General features: G+C 31.4%; 3 protein-coding genes across 35 annotated transcripts in view; 1 reads left to right on the top strand and 2 right to left on the bottom strand.

Annotated features, from left to right (window-relative positions):
- The first annotated feature begins 106 nt into the window (after positions 1–106).
- LOC130440509 (dihydropyrimidinase) lies at positions 107–19,255 on the top strand. 7 transcript variants are annotated; one of them, XM_056773726.1, is made up of 10 exons: positions 118–215; positions 434–553; positions 5,149–5,428; positions 5,491–5,906; positions 8,127–8,147; positions 13,877–14,094; positions 16,423–16,759; positions 16,813–17,022; positions 17,789–17,915; positions 18,584–19,253. In XM_056773726.1, exons 2-10 carry the CDS (start codon positions 515–517, stop codon positions 18,658–18,660), a joined length of 1,725 nt encoding a protein of 574 aa, XP_056629704.1. In that variant the 5' UTR covers positions 118–215; positions 434–514; the 3' UTR covers positions 18,661–19,253. The 7 variants fall into 7 exon arrangements, with proteins under 7 accessions (XP_056629708.1, XP_056629706.1, XP_056629707.1 ...); XM_056773724.1 differs by having other exon boundaries at positions 173–215; positions 419–553; positions 18,584–19,246; XM_056773730.1 differs by lacking the exon at positions 8,127–8,147 and having other exon boundaries at positions 107–215.
- LOC130440511 (uncharacterized) lies at positions 14,128–20,702 on the bottom strand. The gene is made up of 2 exons (XM_056773733.1): positions 20,611–20,702; positions 14,128–14,607 (listed from the first exon to the last, which is right to left on the bottom strand). The coding sequence occupies exons 1-2, from the start codon at positions 20,621–20,623 to the stop codon at positions 14,237–14,239; spliced, it is 384 nt and encodes a 127-aa protein (XP_056629711.1). The 5' UTR covers positions 20,624–20,702; the 3' UTR covers positions 14,128–14,236.
- A 672-nt stretch (positions 20,703–21,374) lies between these two features.
- The window catches only part of LOC130440507 (cAMP-specific 3',5'-cyclic phosphodiesterase), a 266,092-nt gene continuing 260,362 nt past the window's right edge, over positions 21,375–27,104 (bottom strand). For all 27 annotated transcript variants that reach the window (XM_056773721.1, XM_056773722.1, XM_056773714.1 and 24 more), the window contains 2 exons: positions 25,941–26,034; positions 21,375–24,603 (listed from right to left, as the gene is read on the bottom strand). In XM_056773721.1, the coding sequence (XP_056629699.1) occupies positions 23,333–24,603; positions 25,941–26,034 (1,365 nt within the window). In that variant the 3' untranslated portion in view covers positions 21,375–23,332. The remainder of the gene's footprint in view (positions 24,604–25,940; positions 26,035–27,104) is intronic.

Below are 27,104 nucleotides of genomic sequence, written 5' to 3'. Positions count from 1 at the left end.
TCCTTTGACTAGCCATATTACTCTAAGATCTAGAACAAAAATAAAAGAGAAGAAATTATCGTCTTCTTTCAAAATGACTCTTGTCTCATATCATAGAGAACGCAGTTAAGGTAAGTTTGACAGTAATGCTAGATGGGTATGGATACGATCGTTGGAGGAAGAAGGAAGTGAACAAGGTGATTTAATTTGAGAATTGACTAGCGGCTAGATAAGAGGTGGGTTAACGAGAATATTTGTTTGAAGATAATTTATTTAAGCAAATTTAATTTAAAATTCAAATTTTAATGAAAATTACGTTCTTGGTTAAAAATAGCTGAATTGTGATATTTTCGTTCGTAGCCATTAATCGAGAATTGATTTTTAAATTTTATTTTTATAAATTTTGTAATTTTCTAAATACCACCCTTGTTCTAAATAGTATTTATAACTACAGTGAAACCCAGTGGTTCCCGATATTTAGTGGATCTATTTTAGCACCGGTTATTCTAGCAAGTTTTAGTAATCCATTAGGAAAATGACCACGCCAGTGAAAAAAGTACCTATTCATCTACAAGTAAGTAAATATTTAACAATACCACTCCTACTTGTCAATATAATAGTAAATTCACGCAATTGTTCACATATACAGCATTTTATGCCATTAATCAATACATTCTTGGAACTGTCCCAAATGCATAATTTTGCTTAGAATTTCTTACTGGGGTGTTGAACCCTACTAATAGATATTTAAAAATATAACCTGTACAATTTTGTGCCATATAAGCCGGCTGGTTTTATAGGAAAACAGATTACACAATCAATATTTATATATACTTAATTTTTATATGTTGATGTGTGATATTGTTAATGATTTGTCATCAATTTTTACTAATTAGAAACTTGGAAGGTTTATAGTATGATGTATAAATTATAGATTTATCTAAAAATAGCATCTTGGTGGGATATTTTTTCAATGTAAAGTTTATATCATTGGATAATAAAAGAAATTATTAGTTTTGTATAGAGATATTTGTCAGTTTTTATGGTAAATAGGGAATTATAATTGTAATTTCTATTTGTTTAATTTTTTTTTTCATTTGTTTTAGCTGCAATTTTGGAAAAAGCAATTCATCTAGCTAAAATTTTTTATCAAATAAGTATTTGTTAAAAGAAAAAGTAGAATTATTCTGATGTTTTTCTCGAAAATGTAGTGTCCCAATCCTTCCTACCTTGAGGTTGTTTGGGACAGTATTAGGGAATGGGGGACACAATTGACTTAACAAAAATTTATATTTCTACATTGTTATTATATGTAATGAAATTTGGCAATAATTTTGGTTACTTTGTTCTTTTTGTTTCCATTTTTGTGTTAAACTTTATTTGGCTTTTCAACAGCCTTTATCTTCTTTTCTTTTTACCTCCTTCCATTGACTTGACTTTCTTACACTGTCCGATACTTTCCATCAAGTCTTATTTCAAATCTTTGTCCTTATTAAATTGTGAACTTGAAAAAATGAAACACTGTTCTGGAAAATCCAGACTTTTCAGGTTAAATTCACTGGATACACAATCGTACCCGAATTCCAACTGAATCTTATCAAACCTCATATACAATGAAATTGAGGTTAGGTTATCGTTTTGGAGGAAAATCAATTTCTTGCATCCATTCTTGCAAAATTAAATCATGAAATTTTATGTAGACGTTATTTATACTCTTAATTGCAATTGAGTTTGTTGATAACGAAATATAAGGTTAAATTTCTCCAATATTTTACTTCTTACACCTTTTTGATAAATTGTCTCAATTTGAAGTTTGTTTTGATATATATACCTGTTAAAAAACAGACAATCCCTTCAGATAAATGTGATAAAATTTATTTTAGTAAGATATAAAGGTGAGTTTTTCTACAACAAAGTTTCAAAGTCATAGATATTAATTAATTCATAGAGTTTTTAATTTTTCTATGTTTAAGACAGTTTCAAAATTTTGATAAAAGACGGTATAGCTACGCCGTTTACATTAATGCTAGAGTCTAAAACACTTAATCCTCATACAAACATCAGTAACATTTGCATATCTGGGGGGTAGACATACATAAACAATATACATATTTAGTTTGAAATGTATATTTAACTTTGAAAAGACAATTAAATTTTTGAAGCCTTTTCGAATCTTTGTTTCATCATGTCATATGCTGAAATCAAATCTGAAATTTTTAAATTTTTCTTTTATTGATTAATATTTAAAAAAAAAATCAATTTATACAATTACTTTGAACTAGAAGGTGATTATAAATAGCTAATAGTTGTCTAATAACTGAAACCTATACACACTGTATGTTGTAAAAATAATTCTGTAGTGGTTAGTAGCATACTGAGAAAATTGAAAACAAAAAAGATAATATTTAAAGAAAATGTCAACCATTCCTTTGCCTTATTTCTGTTAATTAAAAATATATAAGAAAAAGCAATTTGTTAAGTGAACCTTTCATAAATAATTGTTTCCTGTCTGTTAACTACCCGCATTAATTTTGAATATATTAATGCTGTTTTGTATTAATAAAGGAAGTAGTTATATCTAGTATGGTCCTAAAATATTTGCCTACATCTTACACTAGATATCATTGAATACTTAATTAGATTCGTACGTACCTAAATACCGTTAGAAAAGTATTCCTTCCAGTTTTTAATGATATCAATCTTTTTCACACTATTTACCATACAAACTGATTTCCATAAATAATTATCTCTCGAAAATAGACACTAATAGAAATAAACTTCAATATAATTTTAGAAATCTCGCCAAAAATAATCAAATTTTGATCAGTGATGATAGATAAATAGAATTACATATAAGCACAATCTTTTAAACAAACAGGTTTTTTTAAAACCAATTTTTTTATTAATATCTACCTATATTATGTAAAAAAATCTTCTTGTAAAACGAATAAATGGTAAATTTCAATCTAAACTATTCATTTATCGAGAATTTAACTGTTACTTGTATATTGGTAAATATATAACAACCTAACCTAACAAGATCCTCAATCGCGGGATACGAGTTGTTCCTATAGAACTCGGGAATATTCAAAATCAAAGTTACACTTCATTCATAAGAAACTTTCTACTATAATTATAATATTAAAAAAATTACGGGTCCAAAGTAAAATAAATATGTTAAAAGATGGATATACTTTATGGTTTTATCGTTCAATAATACAAATTCCATTTATGATTGAGAAAATTAAAATTACGAACCTAATAGCGCCATCTCGTTTAGAACTACAGAAATTACTGAACAGCTGGTCAGTATAAATTTCTAATAAAAACTTTTATTATTCTGCAAACATATTTTTCGCCGCTAGTCATTTTAAAACAACGAAATGTCTATGTCGAGTCTCAGAACATCAAGGCTACGCTTTTATTATCAATTTTGTTTAAAATAAGCTTAATATGCATCACAGACAAATTTATTGGCGGTAATTCCTTTGAGTTCCTTACGTTGCTTGTCAAAACTAAAGGAACATATGGAATATCATCTATTAAAGATAGTTTCACAAGTATTTTTAGATATAAAGTGGATAAAATACAATTTATTGTTCGATTTAATAAAGTCTTAACCATAATTGAATGGTACATCTAAAGAAGTGAAGAAGAACGACTACATATGCTTTTGATAAAGGCACTTTGCATTGCATCATGTCAAGCGGTCTTAATGGATATTTTTAATTTAATTTTTATCAGAGTTATTAAGAACCGCCTACATTTAAAGCTCCCCTTTTTAATATCCTCGTTTTTCATGGATAATTTATTCATATAATTATTTAATTCACTTGAATGTACCCTACGTTTGACTTAACTCTTATAAATTTTTGTCTAAACTTTAGACACCGTTGACAAAATAATTGATTCAAGACATATTTCAATGACAGTGGTAGAAACAAACATCGTTGTGGATACGTTTAAAAATGCTTATAAAGCATATTTTTAATACAATATGTGGCTGCAATAGAGTAGCCGGCAACATTGCCAACGTATATGGTAGGGCGGATGTTACTTTAACTGTTGCAAACAGATGGCAGGACGATCGTTCGATGAGGGAAAGTGTAGTGCAATTTTACATTGTTTTGGTTATTATTTGCTGTTTTATGAAAAATTTTTAGAAATAAAATGACTTCTACTTGATTTAAACAGATAATGGTTTACTATATTATTCACGCCCTGATAAAGATAGAATTGTTAAAAAAAGTTGGACAGTTATAGCTGAAAAAATTGATATATTAAATGATAGAAATGATAGTGGTAGACATCTTTCTAACCTTGAAGTTTCACGTCTGTTGAAGTAATGTGGAATATTAGCCATATGCTACATTAAAAATTGACGTCTATTGTATCCAAATATTGCACTTAAAATATTACACGTTTTAAACCACCAATAATTAATAAATAGTTAATAGTCGGGGAGCTAACACAACTTTTATTTTATTGTGATGTATTCAAATATGTACAAATGAAAAATATTTTAATTTTGTACAAATTAAATTTATTTTGTTCCGCATGTTATGTTTTAGAAACAAAATTTAAATATCAAAGCTCTCAATCTAATTTATTTGATATGTACGTAATACGCATTTCCGGTCCTTGCATCTGAATAAAAAAACCGAAATGTTCTAAACGGATATTATTTCACCTTTCCAAAGTCTATTTGAGTCAAATTTTATTATGCTGTTTTTATACAGGGTCGTTCATAAATTTTTACACTTCTGTAATCGTCTAGCGTAGGAAATGGGCGAGGGGAAGGATTGGTACTGCTCTTGCGCTTTTCAAATTTATGCTGCGTGTAATATATACAATGTGAATAGATTTGAAACACATCAAAATGAAATAAAATTTTTTTATACTAAGTAATATTCGTGATACATGATACGAGGTGCACTCAAAAAATATGGTAGTTTCTCAATCCAAGGACAAAAATTTTTTTTCATACTGTCTGTTTAGTATTAAAATTCAAAATGTCCGTATAATAGAGAGATTTGAAAAATTGGTCAACCGTTTCCGACTTCATTACGAGTTTTTGGTCGTTAAATCTCGTATTTTTTGATCACATCTCGTAAAACTATCCACAAAAAAGTTAATTGCAATTGCCAAAATGGTTGTTTCATTTGTTAGAGTTCCCAAAATCGATTGCTCATTAAAAACGGAACCATCGTCAACGAAGACGAAACCACCGATGAAGATATCTACATAGAAGACGGTATCATCAAACAAATGGGCACGAATCTTATAATACCCGGAGGAACGAGAGTTATTGATGCTAGAGGAAGGTACATCTTACCAGGAGGTATTGATCCTCACACACATTTCGATTTCGAATTTATGGGTACCAAGACTGCGGATTCTTTTTACAGCGGGACCAAGGCAGCTGTCGCTGGAGGAACCACGATGATAAGTGAGTGAACGTTGCAGATTATGTGTTCTGAAGCTCGGTTGCCAATTTGTTTTCAATTTCAGTCGATTTCGTATTTCCGAAAAAAGGAGAATCTCTACTGGACGCTTTTTACGAATACCGTCAAAAAGCCGACGGTAAAGTTTGTTGCGATTATTCCCTTCACGTCGTCCTACCTCATTGGTCCACGCAAATCAAACGCGATATGGAAATCCTAACCAAAGAACATGGTATCAATTCTTTTAAAATGTTCATGGCGTACGATTTTATGTTGAACGATGCGGAATTGTACAGCGCATTCGAACAATGTCAAAATTTGGGCGCCGTTGCTCAGGTACACGCCGAAAACGGTTCCATTATTGCCAAGAACGCCGAAAGGTTGGTAGCTCAAGGTATAGTCGGACCTGAAGGACACGAATTATCGCGACCGGAGGAAGTTGAAGCTGAAGCTGTTAATAGGGCTTGTGTTATAGCCAAACAGGTATGTTTGGTGAAATTTATTTTTGCTTGTTTTCTTTTTGTTTGGTGATCGGGTGATGATTTAGCGAGTGATTTTTTTTTTTTCGAAATTAAGAGTGAAAACATGTTGATATTATTAGGAATTTGTGGTTTTGTGTTACGTCTTTTTAGCTTTCTTTTACAGCGAAATGTACATGTAGATCAGGCAGCGTTGCCAATATTTTCAAAGGTCTAGTCACATTTTCCAACAGCTTCAATAGTACTTGTTTGTCGATCTAATTCAGATTCTTCCACAAGTTTAATTCAGATTTCCCAACGTCTCATTTATAATATTTTTTTATTTATCTCGGTATAAGTTCTTGTGTTAATTACTTAACATCTTTTGTAAAAGTGGCAACAGCGCTTGAGATACAAGTTTTAGTTTACACAAATGGTCAACGAACTGACATGTCGTGAACGGACTTTTATGTTTTGTATTAAAAAATGAAGTATTACAGTCCACCGAAGTGTATCAGTTTCTTCTTAACAATCAAAGTGTATTCCTACATATTTTCATTAGAATGTGATTGTTTTTGTGATACAAAAATTCTATTGAAAAGGTGCATCAATTAAAAAGTGAGGTTAAAGATGAGAAATTAAAGCGGGAAATCATTTTAATCTTTAGCAGAGTCGACAAGAAGGCTAAGGTGAGGTGTTGTTTCCACCAAAAGTGAGTCAGTTCTATATTCTCCAGTCTGTTATTTCATTTAATAATAATTATCAATATTGGTACTTAAATTCGATAATTAAAAATTATCGATATATAAAATTTATGCATTTCTAAAAAGTTTAGAAAATTTTGAGTCAATATTTTGGCAAACATTTTCAATAGTATTGATAATTAAATGTATGTAAACTTTCTACCAAATCGTATAGAGTCGATTGAAGGGTGTCAGTGTGTAAGGGAACAAAATTCCTAATCAAAATACCCTAAGAAAATCAATTGAATTGACCAATCATAGAAATGAAAAATGAATTATTTCAAAGATGTTTCGTTGAAATTTTCGTAGAACCAATTCCGTATTCCCTTATTCATTGTCGCATTATTTAAGGCCTTTTCAACTGAAACGTTTTTCTGGATAAATCAGTACACAATTCATCAAATTTTGCTCGACTAATTTTTGTGTAGATAGTTTCAAAAAGTGCGATGGATTGGAGGGCAAAATTTTTGCACAAAAGAATACATCGAGAAAAATTTTCTATACATACAAAAAATTACAAAAAAATGAGTTAGTGTAATCTAATTATGATATACTTAATTATCGACGTGAATTATAAAAATTGGTAAAACTATAAGGATTAAGCGGCATTTTAAACAAGATTGCTGCTTTATAGTTGAAATTTTTCTCTTTGTAGCCACTTGACTTTGTTTCTCTAACTAATATTTTATACGTAATGTTGTAATTTCATAATTACTGTATTTTTATCATCTTACCACAAAAATTTGTTTTCTCGGCGTATTCTTTTGTACTTGACATGAAATAACTCGATTTCGTATTGCGTCACCCAACAAACAGTCATAAAAAATGCTGTTATTTCATAATTAGTGTATTTTTATCATCTTAGCTTGTTTTCTCAGTGTATTCTTTTGTACTTTATGTCAAATAACTCAATTTCAAAACCATTTAATCGACTGATCTTGGAAGAAGTATACACAAAATACTCTTTCATAAGTAGTATATTTTTCTTATCATACCTATATGAGCTTGTTTTCTCAGTGTAATCTTTTGTACTTCACATCATTTAAATCTCTTCCGTTTTTTTTGCTATTTTAATTTGATATCGAATCTAAATTGTGACTCAGCATGTTTTCACTCTCGACGTTTGAATTATATTATTACGTATTGTTTTTATTTCCAAAAATTTGATTTGAATAATTTTCAATGGTGAATTAAAAAAAAAACGTTACCATTGTTTATTTTTTATCAATTTGTTTGGTTCTGTTACTTGTTGATTTGAACACAGCGTTAATTTAATAACAATTAAAAGGTCAAATGCATTAAAAATTATGATCCACTTAACCTCCAAAACTTTTCTCTTTTTGAAGTTATATAACAGATTATACATTCATTCAATGTTGCCAAATATATATTTATATCTGGGAAAACTTTGTTATTTGTTTATATGCACTTTAATTGCCCTTAATTTTGTTGTACATTTAAAAACGATCTTATCGTAAACATTTATAATATTATATTTACAGCTTAACAAAGATAAAAAGAAGGTAGATATATCTTAATCCTCAAAAATGTGAATACCAGCTTATAATCCACTAGATTTAAATATTATGCTTTTTTCTTGCACATACGCTTCGCTCATTATGTAACTAAACATATTTCCATATTAATTCCCTCAATTATTTGAGTCTTTTTATTAAATGATAGATTAAATTCATTAAATACTGTAAATTCATGACATCATTACTAACTTTGAAATACGAAAGTTAAATTAATGAAATGATAAAATAAACACGGCAACACCGCAAACATCAGATGTTCGATATGGCGCGATCCGAGAAGGGAATACAAACAGTTAGTGGTCGTTAAAAAGTTCAGGTTCACTCTATTCTACTGTTAATTGATAATAATATTAGAAATTAAATTTCCGTTTATTAACACATCCAATTAAATTCTTATCAAAGTCGAAAGTTAAGTAAAAAGTGTTTGTCTTTTCGTTGAGATTTACCTCTAACGGCCATTTGCAGTGCGTTTACATTTTGAGAGAATATTTTTTTATACTACTATAGTTAAGCATTATATATTTTTTTAAAAAGTAATTTAACCTCTGTTTTCATAAAATTCGATAAGAAGCAATAGTTTTTTATGTTTTTTTTTATTTTCATTATGATTTGGTCGTTTTTATTTGTACTTATAATATTTCTTTAAAATTTTTTTTTTGTATTTTTCTTCGAAATAGGTAAACTGTCCTTTGTACGTAGTGCATGTTATGAGTAAATCGGCTACTAGAGCCTTAGATTTTCATAGAATGTGTGGTGCCCGAGTGTATGGTGAAACCTTAGTCGCTGCTTTAGGTACCGACGGTACCAATTACAAACATGAATGTTTCCATCACTCGGCTGGCCACGTACTTAGTCCTCCTCTCAGATCAGACCCCAGCACGCCTATGGCATTAATGAATTATTTAGCACAGTAAGTTTTCTTCTTCTTTTTTTTTGTATTTATGTTTATGTTTTTGGTGATATACATAATATTGAACTGTTGTTAAAAGGATTATTTTAGAATTTTTACTGAAATTCATCCGTAGATTTGAAACTCTATATTTTTGTACTATCTTTGGGTATTAAAAAGAATTAATAATTTTTTTACATGTTTTTCAAGACGATATATGTCTTGATTTTTTTGGAAAAAAATTTTCTTTAAAAAGTAATTTTAAATCTAGAAAAATCATCACGAAAAAGAATGAATAAATTAATAACCTTTACAGATACAGATACAATATAGGTTTTATTTTCAAATTTTTACTGTTGAAAACACTCTGTTTATTTGTGTACTAATACAAATATAACATTGAGGTCGACGTTTTTTCTCACAACCAAAAAAATTTCTCCTTCTCATCCAATAATAACACTATTAGTCCAGTGAATAACGGTTTAGGCGTATCTTTCATATTTTTTAAGTTATTTTCAATAAAAGACGATTTAAAAAAAATTCTTTCTACTTTAGCCCTATTATTTGTATTCAATTAAAGTGATTTGCAAATTTATCCATTTTATTTCGATTAGTATGGCAATATCAAGGGTAGAAATGACACTTTTTTCATGAAATGAAGGGATTCTATCTTATTTTCGTCATAACTTCCCTATTTCATTTATTAAAAAGTCTTATAAAGTCTCATTTGAATGGTTTTTCAAAGTTCTTTAAAAACAATTCTATACATTTTCTTTGTAAAAGTGACCGTTTCTCACTTATTCAATTTTTCAAAATTTTCAGTTCACCAAATAAGTTCTACCTAAATCACAACTCAAAATTTGTATTAGGTCTTTGACAAAAAGCTACATTTAACCTCTTTACATTTTTTTGATAGATTCAAGTTCTTGAGTCATTTGTGAAAAATCGATTTAAAATATTTTTTTTTGTAATAAAAATTTCTATAAAGTCAAAAACATTGATTCTTCTGAAGAACTAAATAGAGTAATTTGTGTTTCGAATACATTTTTCTATCGATTTCTACGGTTAGTTTCAACAAACAATACCACCCACCAATTGGGGTGGTATTCACCCCCTAGAGTAAAACCACATATAGGCATTTTGCTTTTTAAAGTATTTACTGTGTACAGTTAAAATTTCAAGCAAATCGATTCGTTTTGATGGAAATTCTGTGGTAAAAACAATTGTTCACTGTACTATAAATCATTCCTGTTCAGTTGAAATGATTATTCTCTAGAAATGTCTAAAAATCACGTAACCAAATTCATTGCTAATTATTTTATCTACTAGTCAGCTGCAAGTAGAAAAAGGCCTTGACCCTGACTTTGAACTTATTTATATCCATTTTACTTCTTGAGATAATTTCACATTAAACTTTTGGCGCTGTAGCAATCGGGTTTTATGCGTAATCTGTTATCAACCTTAAATACATAAAAAAAATTGCAATCCCCAAAATATTGTAATCGACTTTAAATAGTATGATACGAGGGGACTACCGAAAGTATATAAGCATTACCTATGTATATGTTCCAAAGAGAATAACCTTTGAATATAATTAGATTTTCCATTATTAACTCCTCAAATCTCTCCAATTATATCGTTTATACCTAGAATTATCTCAAATGTTGCAAATTATTTGCTACAAATTGAAATAATTGTGTGTTCTGTTAAATTACTGGACTATCGAATCTATTTTCTGTTTGTGCATGAGCTTTTGTGTGTAAATATATATTTTCTTTCAAATATTGCATGCTTGATTCAAATACATTTCTTTTTATGCAGTTGTTGATTAAAATAAAATAGAATTGCATAGAAGGAAGATTAAATATTGCAGGGTTTGCATGATACAGTTTTCTCAAATATGCACGCCATCATTTTCCATTGATAATTTCTTACAGAGGCTATTCACGAATTAAATTATTCGAAATTCTAATACGTGGAATTTTGGGGAGTCCGTCTGCTGGGATGTAGTCTATTCACCTGGGGTTTTAATATAAATATATTTAATTCAAGAATCAGCCTTGGTGTGTAAATAATTACGAGGATTATTGCAAACGCAGGCCAACAATCCTCGACTTTTTTGGTGCAGAGGTAGCCTATACTATACTATATATTAATTAGGGGTTTGAAATACTTGATTTACTAATTTCAAGAAAAGAGGACTATTTCCAATGAAAATTAAGGGTCGGACCCGATGATTTGATGTCAACCATTATTATAATTAACTTTCCTCAATGGAACAGGATGGAATGGCAAAAAAGAAGAATTCGTTTAGGAAATATAAATCAAAATACAGTAACAAGGAAACGTAGGCTGAAAACACCATTACTACTTACGGAAAAAAGAAGATGGGAGTGTGTGGACCTGAAATAAAATACTGGAAAGCTTGGCAAAACCGTTGTTGCCGAAAGTGACCAGATCAATATAAATACAGCAAACAGAATAATAATCATGTCAGTAGCCAAACATCCATTAAACCGCCAAGATTTTCTGTATTATTGGATCCAAAATAATTTGGGAAAGCTTCCTTCTAGAAACCAGAACCTTTTTGTGCAATCAGTACCGATACAACATAGATTAAAACAAGCGAAGACACTAGTTATGATTAGAAGAGGTCACAACAATGCATTAGCCAGAGCAAAAGTTTGAACAAAGGTTCTAATAGGACAAGGATATTCACTGCACTGGAAAAGGTACTTGGTGATTGCAGGATAGTAGAGAATTTCAGAGCTGGATATCTGGGAGTATACTGGACAGAACAGAAAGTCTTACTTTAACTGAAACAAGCGGATGTTCTATAAACTGGTAGTTTCAGAGTAGAGGAGGGAACAGAAAAGATCTTTCAAGTCTTATGGAATAGTCACCTCATGAAATACAACAGTCAATACAATATATTGGCAACACTGTTCCGTTTAATGAGGCAACTATGTTTTAAAAGATTGATAATGTGTATATCAACTTCAGTTCATGATCTTCATAGACCTGAGACCAGCATATGACTAAATCATCCACAACGTGTGGAAGATATTAAACAAACTAGAAATACCAAAAAAAAAACTATCATGGACATTGAAAAGGATGGGGCAAGATAGATTAACAAAACGATTATAGAAAGCAAGAACTATAGGAAAAAGAAGAAGAGAAAGACCAAGACATGGAAGGAACAAATGGCAGTTATAGAAAAACACAGACAATAAATCAAATGAAGATACTGGCACATGATTGAAGAAGATGTAGAGGGAAAAAGGGAACATGAGAAGAAGAAGAATCTAATTAATAAGAATCCCATGTTAAGCAGCCTTAATTCTTAAGTTCTTAATCTATTTTGGTCCAAACCCTTATAAGATCGAGTCAGTTACCAAGTTACTGCTAAACGTTAGAACGAAACGATAACACGAAATAGTTCAAAGATATTGGAGGAGCAGAAGTAGTTTCAGGTACTGAGGAAAGCGCATCATCAACCGAGCCCGCTGAAAGAAATGAGAAAAATCCAGGCACCACTCTTCATCACTTTCATGAGACCCCTACAGTCGTTTGAAGACTAAATGAGACTCCATGACCAAATTGGTCACTTCTTGTTTACTAAGCCATTTTTATTGTGATTACCATTATCGAAAGTGCTGGAAATTCTTTTTCTGGCCGCTTCTGATTATACCGTTTCTACATTTGTAAATATTGTCCCTTTTAGAACGTTTTAAGATTGGAAAATGGAAAAAAATCATGTGGGACAAAGTCGGTCGAGTACCTACAGTGGATATTCCAAAGCAATAATTCTGTATTTCGCAAGGAAAACTTTCAAAGATAACATTTTGTTGTTGTACGTCTTCTTCAAACCGTTTGAACCTCAAAAACTACGAAAAACATTCACAACATAGTTGTTGGTTTGTAAAATCATGAATTAATATAAGAAGATGATCCAAGAAGTAGCTGGCCTGACCTAGAGATGGCGGTAGTTGCTTGGACGTTTACTCTGGGTGAGACTACTCCTTCGTTATCAACATTAACATATTGGGTAACAGAGTTTAAACGAAACGAAGACCAGCATCGCTGAGGTCGACCAAATTAAGTGACGACTCTGGATGACCGTCGACTGAAAGTGCGCGAGCTAGCGGCCAAAGTGCGGTGCAACGCATATTAACTGAAAATTTGGACATCAGTAAGCTGTGTGCAAGATGTTTCCATCGAGTGTTTGGTAATGTTTCACAGAAATAAAGCCGAATTTTTGCGTGCACTAAAAAGAAAGAAAGAAAAGATTTTTTTGGGATGCGATTTTCATTGACTGTCTCGAAAAAGGAAAAATTATCAACGGCGAGTATTATGCGGATTTATCGCAACGTTTGAATGAAGAAATCATGCAAAAACTGCCGCATTTGGCTAAGGAGAAAGTGTTGTTTCATCAAGACAATGCATCAGCTCACACTCTGGTTATTGTAATGGCCAAAATTAGTGAATTGAAGTTTGAATTGCTACCTCATGCACCTCATTCGCCAGATTTATCCCCCTCGATTTATTTTCTGTTCCCAAACTTGAAAAAATGGCCTGGTGTTCAAAGATTTTCCAACAATGAAGAGGTGATGATTTCAAGAGCTTGTCGATTTTTATTATACAAAGGGTATCGAACAACGATCGGAAAAAAGTATGGAGTTGAAAGGAGATTATGTTGAAAAATGAATATATTTTTTTGTTTCTTTTGTTGGGGCAGGTTCTTGAGGGACCTCGTAAATAACTGGTGGTGTATTAACTAACCTCTCATTATAATCTTAACGCATTTTACGTCATCATGTAGGTGAACGCTCCACTTTACCTGGCTCAAATAACAACGGACAAGTCCGCAGAAATTTTGAAAAATCACATATCCGAAGGCAATTTGAGAGCGTTCGGAGAAGTGGAGGTATCAGCTATTGGAGTTGACGCACCGATTAAATCTAACCCGAACTTCGTCACTTCGCCACCGATTCGGTCTAATTCGGATGTTTCCTATAAACTGATGAATTATTTGGCATCGTAAGTGTGTGTTTTTTAATTTAAACTCAAATATACTATATACGTTTTTATTGGGTTTTACGAGGTTTGGCTACGGCTAAATAACCAAACTGGTTTTATACATTTTGATATGGATATTAATTTATTATCACCTCCTTTATCCCTACAAGGTTCCATGCGAATTTTCCTTCAGAACGCGCGCCGCTTTTTCTTCCCTAGCTTCCAGAGACTTACATTTTGTTTCTTTTAATGCAGATTTGGCGTTAGGAAAGTCGCACGGAGCGAGAACCAGCGACTTAGGTGGATGGTCTAACACTGGGATGTTGTACTTTGCTAAAAAGCTGTTGATGGATAGAGGCACCAGTTTTACACGTTTTCTATGACGACAATTTGCAGCAGACATTCTTATAGATTCATCAATCGCATGAATACTTAGCCTACGGTTAGATCGAACAAAATTACTGACTTTTTCGATATTTTCATCTGTTATTGGAAACCGTCCCGAACGTGAATCATCTTCAACAACTTGGTCATCTGGAAAACAAAATTTGGTCATTTTCAATCGTGTCAATACAAATATTTTTACAAGATTCTTGTTCTTCAAAAGTAATACCCAAGTCCAGCTATAAAGTCGTTTTACGCTATTTGTATCTCTTATCAATATTGTAGAGCATGAAATTCTCTACAACTTTTGTTTCAAAATTTTTTTCATACGGTGAATCGTTTCTGAGATAGAGGGCATAGTTCACGCGTTTAGAATCAACTGGTAGTCGCGATCATAATAATAAATTATTACTAAATATATAATTATGAAGAATTTTCATTTTTTATCAACAATTCCTTATATTTAAATATTTTTTGCTTAATTATTTATTTCCAATCAAGTATAAATTCATTTAATACCTTTACCGTGTGGTTTCAAAATCGTAGAGATAAAAATTTTAATCATATTATAATTCAAATCTTATTTATTATAATTATTCTATTTTGAAACAAAAGTTGTAGAGAATTTCATGCTCTACAATATTGATAAGAAATACAAATAGCGTAAAACTCACAGGAAACGAGTTATTTGCAAAAAATCGGTGGTTTTGACTTTTGACCCCCGATTTTTAAAATTGCTACACATCGAATTGTATGTGAATTTTGAAAGGAGTTTTAGGGCACTTCCTTTTCGTCTCTAACCTCGCTGTTATCACCATTTGTTGATCATTTACTGACAATCCTATTGGGTTTGAAGGTTAAGGTGAAGAAGTTAATAATCATTACAACATTTTAAATCGCCCATAACATACTGCTATTAATGTTCACTGTTTTTTCTGTGTAAAATGTTGTCGCTAACCTGTTTTGTTATGTAACTAACAAATTTTTCAATTCATAAATTCGAAAAAAAAAACAACTAAAACAATATTTTCTAACAACTTACACGAAATATCTCATAAAGTAAATTTAAATCGTTAAAAACAATAAAAATTAGTGTAAAATTCAAATTATGCATTTTTTATACATGTAAGATTATTTTTTATTCAAAAATCACAATTTTTCGTCAATATAAGATAATATAAAGCTGTAATTATCATCCCTTAAACTACTTCCACCCCAATTATATAAATACCAGTAATAATGAAAAACTTGGACGGAATATTCCAGATTTTTTTCTTTTAACTACTTCAGTTTGTCAAAAATAAGAAGAAGATACTTTTTGTCAAACTTTTCAGCCCCTACCCAAAAAATTATTCTAATAAACGGCAGTTTTCATCGTTCATATCTCCTCATTGATTTTCTTATTTCATGCATCAATTATAATATCTGTCTGCCTTGTTTTCTTCTTTTCCTGAGGGATCAATTCCATTATTTTTCGGCACCTCTCCTACACAACCAAATCAACTATTGTTTCTCAATATGTCTTGTTTCTTCCAGGTTCGCTCGCTTTTTTTGTGTGATTTCTGACCCCATCTAACCTTCATGATCCATTTCTTTTATTTTCCCGAAAATAATTAGACTTCTACAACTGATTTTTTTCAAACACTTCTGGCAAACAATTGCTGGCGAACCAATCAGATTAGACCGTTCTACGTGGCTCTAATGAAACAGATTTGACATATATACATCAGTGTTGCCATATCTCAAAACGTAGCAACCTCTCGTATTTGTAGTGAAGTGTCCTATATATTAAAGGTTCAGTAACTTCTATCAAAAATCACGAACTTTCTCCAGAATTGGACTATAAAACTAAATCGATCATTTGTGTAAGTCGTTGGAAAAGTTTAGTGTACAACTCGTGCATAAATCGTGTATTTGATACAATGATATATTACTATTTGAATGATGTACAATTTCGTTTTATAGAGACGTCTTGCAATTAACCGGTAGCGACAACTGTACATTCAATAAATCTCAGAAAGAGATGGGCAGAGATGATTTCAGAAAAATACCGAACGGCGTGAACGGTGTGGAAGATCGAATGTCCGTTATATGGGAAAAAGGTGTGAACACCGGTATTTTAACACCCTGTAGATTCGTAGCTGTAACAAGTACAAACGCGGCGAAAATTTTCAACTTGTATCCCAGAAAAGGATGCATCGCGGTCGGATCGGATGCTGATATAGTCATTTGGAACGGCAACGCCACGCGCACAATTTCCGCTCAAACGCATCGCCAAGCCGTCGATTTTAATATATTTGAAGTGAGTATTAATTAATTACAAATAATTTATTTCGCTAATAATTTATTTTAAAGGGTATGACGTGCCATGGAGTTGCAGAATACGTTATAGTTAACGGTAGAGTTTGCTTGGACGATGGTCAATTACGGGTCGTCGAAGGATACGGACGATTCGTGGAAACTCCGGTTTTTCCTCCTTACGTTTACAATCCTCAAGAACTTGACAGTATCAAACCGATACGGGAACATATTAATGATGTAGATTTAGCACCAAAATTAAATAAGGTAACGTTTTCATTTAAAAATTCTAGTTTTTTATCTTCACCAATGGATCCTGTAAAATCCTTAGTTCGAGATAGTTGTAGCAAATATGATGCGGTTATGGTGCTAGGTGAGCCATTCAGCGGTTCTAACTTACTGGTAATTACCCTAGATAGTCAAGATCAAGCTATAGAAAATATTTCACTACAGTTGAGCAGGCAAAATGCTTGGAAAAATGAGAAATGTGGATGTGAATAGATGCTAATTTATTATTTAGAAAACCAGCTCTATGTCAACTGTTATCCGTGAAAAATCAGGGAACACGAAAAACGTTTTGATCTTGGGTGAGATAAGGCTTTGTTTGAGGTCAGCAGATGGAGAAGACAAAGAAAAATTTTCAATCTAAAGGAAAAACTATTGAAGAGGCTTAGTTATGGTTTGAGCCGGTATATGTTGAGAGACACATAGTTCTATGACGGGATCAAGATATACAACTACAATTTTAGATGGGGAATATCTATGATAAATTTTCTTAGAACGAAAGATAATTGTATTTGTTTCTCTTTCAAAAGTATAGTTCTTACCCGCAACCTCTTTTACCGTGGGTACCCTTTGCTTCCAGTTTAACCCATCTCCAGTTCAGTCCTCTTTTTCCCAGATTTTTTTCCCTTTCCTTCTAGGTCCGCATCTTCTATATATAAAAACATAATTCCACTTTTCTGTATGGTTTTAGATTTGAATTTTTTTCACTTCTCAACTGACTTATTAAATTTTTTTGTACATTTTCTAGATCAAATTAATAGATGATCCATGCCCTACACCAACTTTTCCAGACTCGTATGTATCTACTCCAACAATGAGAGGTATGCGACCAGAAGGTCAAAGAAACATACAAGAAAGTACATTTTCTCTTACCGGTAAGTTTATTTACCAAACATGGTAGAAAACAAAGAAAAAATAATCAAAACCTTTTCCTTACATCCTTATTGCATTAATAGGGGGTTGAAATTGTCTTGGAACATTCCAGACCTATTTTGAATATTATATATACTTTTCAGTATTCAAATTACGTCTGGAAATTTCTAAAGAATGTTACTTGATATAAACTCCTAAACAAAATAAACGCACTAATATTTTTCTAGATATTTCTTATATATTGATAACTTACTGTACAACAAGTAGACCATGGACCTTATTGGACAGTGACAGGACAGTTTTTATTACATAAATGTTTGGAAGTTCATTTGGGAGTATATCAAGTAAAATAATTAAACACCAAAGAAATTTGTCAATGGGGAAAGCAGTGTGAGCATCGACTCTCTTGAAAGAATGGTATTCAATGCGATATGTTGTTGGTTTGTAAGAAAGACATCATTCCAGCATCAGTCGCATATTGAGGCAACATAATAAAACTGGCGAAGGCAAGGAGGGAGGTTTGCCATCTGTAATATCTCTCATAAAGTGCCTTGTAGTAGTGGCTCTAAAATTGTTTGAGGAGGAAGTTGCTTCGATGCTCATACGGAATTCGTCCCTATATGTATTTGTCGTTTGTTTAATAATATTTTGATTTTTTTTATAAATATAGAAGAACTAGATCCAGAAAGAAAGAGTTCTATACGAGTCAGAAATCCTCCTGGTGGAAAATCATCGAAATTCTGGTGAAAATCCAATAAAAGCTTGGCTTCTGCATCGGTTTTTTTTGCAATAAGATACCAAAGCTTATTTTAATAGTTAATCGTTTATTAACTGTTTGTTTAACTAATTTATTGAGTTATTGAATATTATTTATATACAAATATATATAAAAAGTGAATCAAAACGTTATGTTATTAAATGGATATAATGTTTTAAGGAAAATTGTATAATTTGTTTTTGTATTTATTATTCGGTTTAGTTTGTAAACCGTTCACATTATTTTACACCCACGATATTGTAATTAACAATGACATCATAACAAATATAGTTTGATGAAAGAAATAAATAAAAATTTTAAAATGTTTAATTATTATGTAAGAATTTATATAGTACAAAATCATTATTCGAGCTAGTCTTTACCTAAATGTCGATACCTTCTAACATCTCGTTCATACCTCTATTTTTCACTTATCATTTTGTAATTGTCAGTTGTAATCGACACTTACTTGGTATTTGTTTTTTTTTTTAATATTAAGTTTTTAAAAATTTGACTTGGTATTTTGGTATATCATGAATGTAATGCGAGTATCTTGAATAAACGAACAAAAAAATTCGTTTTATTTTTTTTATTTTATTTTTATATAACCTTTTATGCAAATGCAAATATTTTCTCTTTATACTCTAATGTGGAAGGGGTGGTGAAGTTTGTTCAATTTTTTTTCCGTTTTTGAAAATTTGAAAAAAAATATTTACATGAAGAAAACAATCTTGATCACAGATGCTGATCTTGTTGTAAACTCCGTAAGTTTTCAATAGTCTATGGAATTAAGCGTATACAAATAAATGGATAAAAGATAGATGATGAAGATATTGGAATGGCTTGAAGTGATTAATTCAAAGTTAGGCAGGGCGCAAATTGGGACAAGTAAAGCACATGTGAGGTGATGCAACACATCACGTAGTTTAGTAATCTACAAATCAAGGTCTAAAAGATCAATTTTTAAATCGATCGAGAAGCACCTAAAAATTTCATTCAAAATTTTTAGGTGCTTCTCCACACGTGTATTATTCCTTTTATTGGTACCAATAAATAACATTCACTCACCTTTAGTTTATATTCAATTCCACATATAGGATTTGTAAATATTTCGTCTCTCCTTTCACCAAACAACAAACAACACCACTCAGGAACCAAAAAAACTAATCCACACTAACTTTCCAAGATACAGCAGACAAAAGTACCAAAAAATTTCTTCTTTTGGCTCTCGTAACTTTCTCATATGTCATGTAAACCATCGATATTTACAAAATCATAAATTTCAAGTATTGTAATGAAAATATAAGTATTTTTGAAACACTGTTTATGTCAATAGTTCACATATACAATCACAATATTAGTCCATATTCTAAAATTTCCTTTTGACACAATTTATAATTTTCTATGATTCTAATCTAACTTAAATTCAACATATGTAAATCTTTTTTATGTTTTTTTTACAATAAACTTAACGTCTTTTGAATAAACTCTTTTTTAATATTTTCTTTCTTTCAAAACTGTCCGTTTGTTTTAATTCAATAATTCAAAATTTGATCAGAATAACGCTCCTGTCGGACGAAATATCATATGAACTTAGATATTTTAGATAGAGTGAAGTATGCAGTGTTAGAAAATTTTATTTTTCAAATGACTAGAGTCGTTAATTAAATATTGGTATACAAAATCTAAACTATTCACGGAGTACAAAATAATTTTGTAAATATAACCTAGAAAAACTACTGTGAGATAACGCTGGATGTGAATTAATTATTATGAATTTGTAAGACAGAAAAGTTTCAATTATCACTTCTTTCTTTCTCTGTCCTTATTCTTAAATTTCTATTGCTTTATTTAAAATTTACACTCATGTGATAATAGCGCTTCCCTAACGTAAAGAATTTGATGGACACTTTCTGTAGCACAGATATTGTTCTCCTTACCTCTACCCTCCATGGGGTACGTGTTAATGAACGATTCCGCTAGCGTTGTAGTTGTACAACGGTTTCGCCTGCTGAATGCGATCAATGCATTATTCTATACAAATTCTGACAGCTGATTGAAAAGAGGAATGTGTGTTTATAGGTTATGTTAATTTACATCTGACTTGTATATTTAAAAAGTATCAGAAAATTATTATTAATATTTTTAATAGCCTCAATTTAAATAATTTTATAATGACATATCATTGATATCGAGAAATTAACTTTTATCAGTTATTTAAATAATAATATTATATGTACAGGTAAATATTTAATATTTATATTTTATCATAAAGTCCAAATTTTATACTGAAATTATTGATAGCTAATGTGAATACATCTTTTTATTAACAAATACGCTAATTCATAGATTCCAATAACCTGTATCATTACAATATATATTCTTGTTTAGCGTAATTTTTTTTAACATACTAAAGTTTTAATGGAATTAGAGGGGTGTAACTTAATCGAGATGATTACCTTTTTGTTTATAACAAAAATGTTATTCCTTATTTAATGAATATATAAATCAAACCAATTCAAATATCTTTGATTTGCTATTTGGAGCACAGAAAAGCAAGGAACAGAAGCTACAAAAATAGCATTGAAACTCAACTAACAAAAGTAAATGCTGTATCAAATATACCTATTTCTATGTTATTTAGATAGTTTTTAATACTTGTTATATTTCTATATACCGGTAGGGGAACAAAATAAAACACAAATTTATAATTGAGAGAGAGAGCATTTACTTTATGTAACATAGCTGACATGACATATATATTACCTATACATACGTAGGGCTGAGTATTACACATACAAGATATGAACTATATATACAAAAATGTTCTGTTAGCAGGGAGAGTATCTTTCTAATTAAAAGGCGTGTGACACTGAGGGTTGATGTTGAAAGGCCAAAATATTGTCGGCAACGGATATCTACTTTATGGCTACATCGAACTTTACAGTTCAGTTTCTACACAAAAGACAATAACAGTGATATTTACATTTGTTATATAATTACAATTAGTTTAAATGAAGAACTGACAACATAAGTTGAGCTATGATTTTATCAAACATGTACAATTTGATTCATCCTACAGACCATGCTTCCTTTTTCATATCATCTATGATGAAATTTCAATTTTACTTGTCTATATTTTTTTTTGGATGAAGTAAGATGCTGGAATTATTTAAAAATAAACTAGATATTGCAGAAAATTCGAGGTTTCTATGCGGTTTGAAGAAAACAGTGTAAAAGCATTTTAATTTCTATTTCAAGCGATAGTATACTTTGTTTTTCTTTTATTGCTAATATGTCTCTTCATTTTTATACAAAGGAAATTATTTCAGATAGATTTAAGCCACTTCCAGGTTCTAGAATAAACTGTGGTATCAATATGGCATATTTGTATAACTTTGTTCAATTCTGTAACTTTCAGTTACAAAATAGATCATTTTGTAATTACTCATTTTTTCAACTAAAAGATGATTCTTAAAAATAATTAATCTCAAAAACTTAGAACCTTATTGATTAGTAAATGAAAAAATCAGTTGGTTAGGAATACGTTTTAATTTAAATTGATAAAAATCACAAACAATATTCTTTCCTACATTCAAAATATCGTATAAATAAATATATACATTTTCCACAAAAACAAATAGAAAAAAAGACAATTACCTATTTATAACAAAATCGCTTTTGGAAAAACAGTTAAGCTTGCCGTCACAATCAAATCATTTTTTAATTTTGTCGACGCTATTCTAAAATTTATTTATATATTCGCTAACATGATATATTTTTGTACAATAATTTTATTTCATCAAAAACCATCTGTATTTATTATGAAAAATTCGACCATTCTACTATATTATAATGCTTTTAAATCATTCTGATGCAATTACAAAAAACGAAGCGGTTATATTTACATTTTGACAGCATTCTTCTTTCATAGATTAAATTGGTTCAAACCGTTGAACCTTTTCATCTCAATATTGAAAGGCAACTCAAATATAATAAAACTAAGGTTGTGTTATCAAACATCAGAAAAAAGAAGAATCAAAATTTGAATACATTGAGGAGAAATATAAAATTAAGATACAATAGGCATGTTGACAGTGACGAATAAACTTTTGTTAGATATAATATAGAAAATTAATTGTTTTTACTATGAGGTTGGTTAAAATGTATGAAGGGAATAATAAAATAACGTTGGACAAAACATTCCGTATGATTTTTTGGAGATGAATATACAAACTAAAAAAAAAACGTAAAGAGAGAAATATACTAGATACATTGATGGTTTTCGATTAAAAAATTGAAATTAATGAATAATTAGTGGCTTAATTCTTTTGAAAAGTAATCATTTTCTGTAATCGATTGAGCCACAAAGCGATCATCCTACCAAAATTCGACAGGTAAAACTAAAACGACAAAATTAAAATCGCAAAAGAGTACACTCCCAGGAAATCTGCGATATATTATAAGAACAGGCTGGCATCTCAGCCCGAAAAATTCAAAATTTCAGTCAAGCATATATTGCAAAACACAATAAACCCCGCGCCTGCGCGGTGTAACGTTCATCAGTCAGCGCGCGTGCGCCTGCGCTTGCGCTTACTGTCTGATACGCCACCATTGCTGCACTTTTTCAGTGAGCTTTCTACAGAGACCCCCTAGTTTCCGTCACATCGGACCTTCCTCAGATTCACCCTCGCCTTCTTCCACTGTAACTTGAAATCTGATGCCTGGTCGCTGGGAATCGGGAGCCTCTTCCGGAGGGGGACTGGGCGGTATCGCGTTCTGATACCAATCACGATTCTCTTCTAAAGTATCCAAGATATCTTGGGCGTCAGGATGTACAAGATCCGCCCAAGTTTCCCACAAAGGATGCACTATGTAATCTATAAAACCGACTTGCGATTTTTCTATGGTTGCCGAATGCCTATCGCACATCGGACTGATATCCATTTTGGCTTCTCTTTCTTTGTCCCCTTGTTGGAAGAATTCTTCGATTAGAAGATCTACCCAACGTCTATAAAGAGCTAAAGGTTTGGTAGGATTACTAAGGTCAGCACAGTGCACTAAATTCTCCAAAACTTGTATTCTGTCTGTGTAATTATCTAAAAGAAGTACCCCCGAGCCGGCTACTTTTTTCGTTTCCACCATAGTCTTCAGGTCTGCTAAAAGAGTCATATGTTTAGACATATCGGTGCTAAGGACCATATCTATGACCATTTTCCTGAGAGTCTGCCTCTGTTTCTTGGTCATATTACAAAAAATGTCGCAACCATCATTGGAAAGTAATTTAAAGGCTACAGCTAAGTGATGATTCTCTAGTACGCTTTCGTCATTGTACATAAGAGCTAATTCAGAACTGGAGTTTATTAAAAATTGATTCGTTAGTCCGGGATGGTCTACGTCGTGGATGCAAGCTGCAAACAACGCTGCTGTTATTTCGAGCGGCGTAAAAACCGATTCCAGTGCGGGCGTATTGAGAAGAACGTGCGTACCCTGTGCTACATCAGCCGCGTGCAACGAGTTGTGGAACGGATTCTCTTTCACATAGTGATCTTCTAAAGTCATCATAAAAGTAATAAAAGTTTTCGGTGGGATGTTCATCGTTTTGAGAAGATCTCTATTGCTAAAAGTCGTATATGCTACGCAAGTTAAAGGCTTGCCGTTGCTCAATTCTCCGATACGGAAAATATCAATGCCCCATTGGTCGATCATGATTAAACACTTGCCTAGTTCTTCTTCGAACGGAGTTTCTATTCCATGTAACGGCAATTTTTCGCCAGTAAAAGAATTCGTATGACATAATGGTTTGCGATTAACGCCAGATATTTGGGACATTGTTGAGTGCGGACCCCGTACGCGTTCCTTGCGTTGAGTTGGCTTCGGAAATTCCGGCACTTCATCTCGAAGAGACGGAATATCCAGTTCCTGTTGTTTATCTGCAACAGATAAATTAATATAAGAAGATAATTAGGAACATTATAAACGGCTATTCATACAGTTGCATTGCAAGTCATTAACCTTTATTAAATTGTTCAATCGAAATCTAAGCTTCCCATTTTGTCGTGGATGTATATTCAAAGTGGACACGGTCAAACAAGATATAATATTAAGTGGATTAAACATTTTTATTTAATCTATTTCAACTAATGCATTTCGAATCATATCAACATGAAGTAAAATCACGTGTGGCCTTTATTTTCAATTATTATATTGAAAAAATTGAAATAAAGCAAAGACATTTCACGGACAGTGTACGTTGTCATTTACGTCACCGATCACAATTGAAACAATTGTTGCTTAAGTTTTGAGATATGGCAACAATGATGTGAATATGTCAAATATGACATTGACGTCTGCAAGTTTGATGATGAACGTGTTGTGCTATTTGAGTTGTTTACAGATACTAGAAACATTCACCTTGGTTATAAAATGGTATTAAATCGTGAAAATTGTCTATGACATTTTCGTGAGGTGAGTTTCTTCTTTCGCTGGTTTGCCAAAATCGGCTGTTGTGCCATAAACTGTTATTGCAAGTGATTTAACGTGAAATTGAGGCGTTACTTGGGCGTACATTTGATATTGCATTAACATTTGGATGTCGAAAAGATTTGTTCGCTCAAAAAAACAGCTCGTGTCGATTGGTGCAAAAAAATGCCGAAGAAATCAATCGCGGTGATTCAAAATATTGTGACAGGTGACGTATCATAGATCTATGCATATGAACCTTACACTAAACAACATTTGAACGGGTTTTCGGTATAACTGGACATGTAGCGAACGTAGAACAGTCACTTCTGAATGGTACGCCAGCATTTGTTTGCCAGAAGTCTTCCATCGTACCAATGGCACCAATGGCAGATCAAAAAAATAAATTTTTCTACACCTGAAGAAGCGGTTGATTCCATCAAATTACATGATGAGGTACCTCAATCGGAATGGAATTGATTCAAACACATGATCTTAATGGAGAATATTTTGAAAAACAATTTGTTTTATTTGTTATCGCAAATTCTGGTATTGTCGAATATATAAGTTTTCAATAAAAACGCGAGACCAAAACGGAATCAAAATTTTTATTATAAAATTGAATGTCCTTGTAGGAGCCTGTACGCAGACATAAAGGATAAAAACTTTGCCGCGGCGACGTTGCACGATTTAATTAGTTCTCAGTAAACCTGCTTAATTTTATAATTTATCATAAAATTCGATATTTAAGTTCGATAATTAGAAAAGGGACTGAAAAATTTCAAATATTCTTTTCCAAAATACTTACCAAGGAAAGTGGAACATATGTATTCGGAAATTTGATTGCCAGACTTGCTAGATTCTGAGAAATGAGACAATTCCTTATTCAGCATACGTTTGAACTGCAACAAAATATAATTAAATTATTTCCCACTATATTCGTTCGGAAGCATCAAGAATATTAAAAAAAAAAACGAAAAAAGTCTCTTATTGCAACCTCTAACAGCAAATCATTTTTTATTTTGTTAAGATACAGATGTGCTTTCAAATTTTTGGACGATACTGTATACTTGTTGAACTATACACCATGAGGGGATTCGAAATATATAAAAATAAACACAATGGAGCACATCTGTGGTGGATATTTCATTTTAGGAGTTGTAATAAAAAATTGTGAACCACATATACATTTATCTTCTTAACAGGTTGAGGTATAAATCGTATTGTGAGTTTTATCGACAGTAATATGGCAATATGAGGCTCTATATACTTTTTTTGAGATTGATTCGAATATACAGTGCAATTTCTATAACATTGGTCGGAAATTCGATTAAATATTTCAATCAAAGTATATTATCGAAATTATCCTATTCCTAGATCTTATATAGTTCAAATAAAACTACTGAAATATAAATAAAATTACTGAAATATGTTTTTTCAACAAAAAAACTTGATTTTATTATTATGTTAACAACCAACCTCGCAATTCTTTGCAAAAATTTCGCTGAGAATTTTTGTTACGGCGAGTTTGTAATTAAAAAACAGACTATGTGAAAAAATTTGCTCTTCCAATGATATGTAGTTCATTCTAATGATTGCTAATTTTGCAGTGTTGATATTACTGTCAACAACTCAAAAAAAAAATCTTAAACTAACTGTTCCTGAACCACCATTTTATTTAAATATCATTCCACGGAAGTACATTTAAATGTACAAATGAAGTTATGTGAATAAGATGGAGGTTGTAAGACATTACAGAAAATCTAAATTATTGGAACTGCCCAAAGAAGTACAGATTATGTCTGGAAGAAGACAAGAAGAAGTGGATAATGACATCGCCTACTATGTAGGATGAAGACAACAGCAGATGAAAATGTTAATGTTAGTATTTCAACTAAGAAGACGCAATCAAAGGTCATAGCTCGTAGATCCGATAAAAGCATAAATGGTAAGCAGATATTGAAGAAGAACT

The sequence above is a fragment of the Diorhabda sublineata genome, chromosome 2, assembly GCF_026230105.1.
Source record: "Diorhabda sublineata isolate icDioSubl1.1 chromosome 2, icDioSubl1.1, whole genome shotgun sequence".
Classification (NCBI taxonomy): Eukaryota; Metazoa; Arthropoda; class Insecta; order Coleoptera; family Chrysomelidae; genus Diorhabda; species Diorhabda sublineata.
Note: the sequence above shows the minus strand (reverse complement) of the source record. Positions and strands in the feature narration are given on the sequence as shown.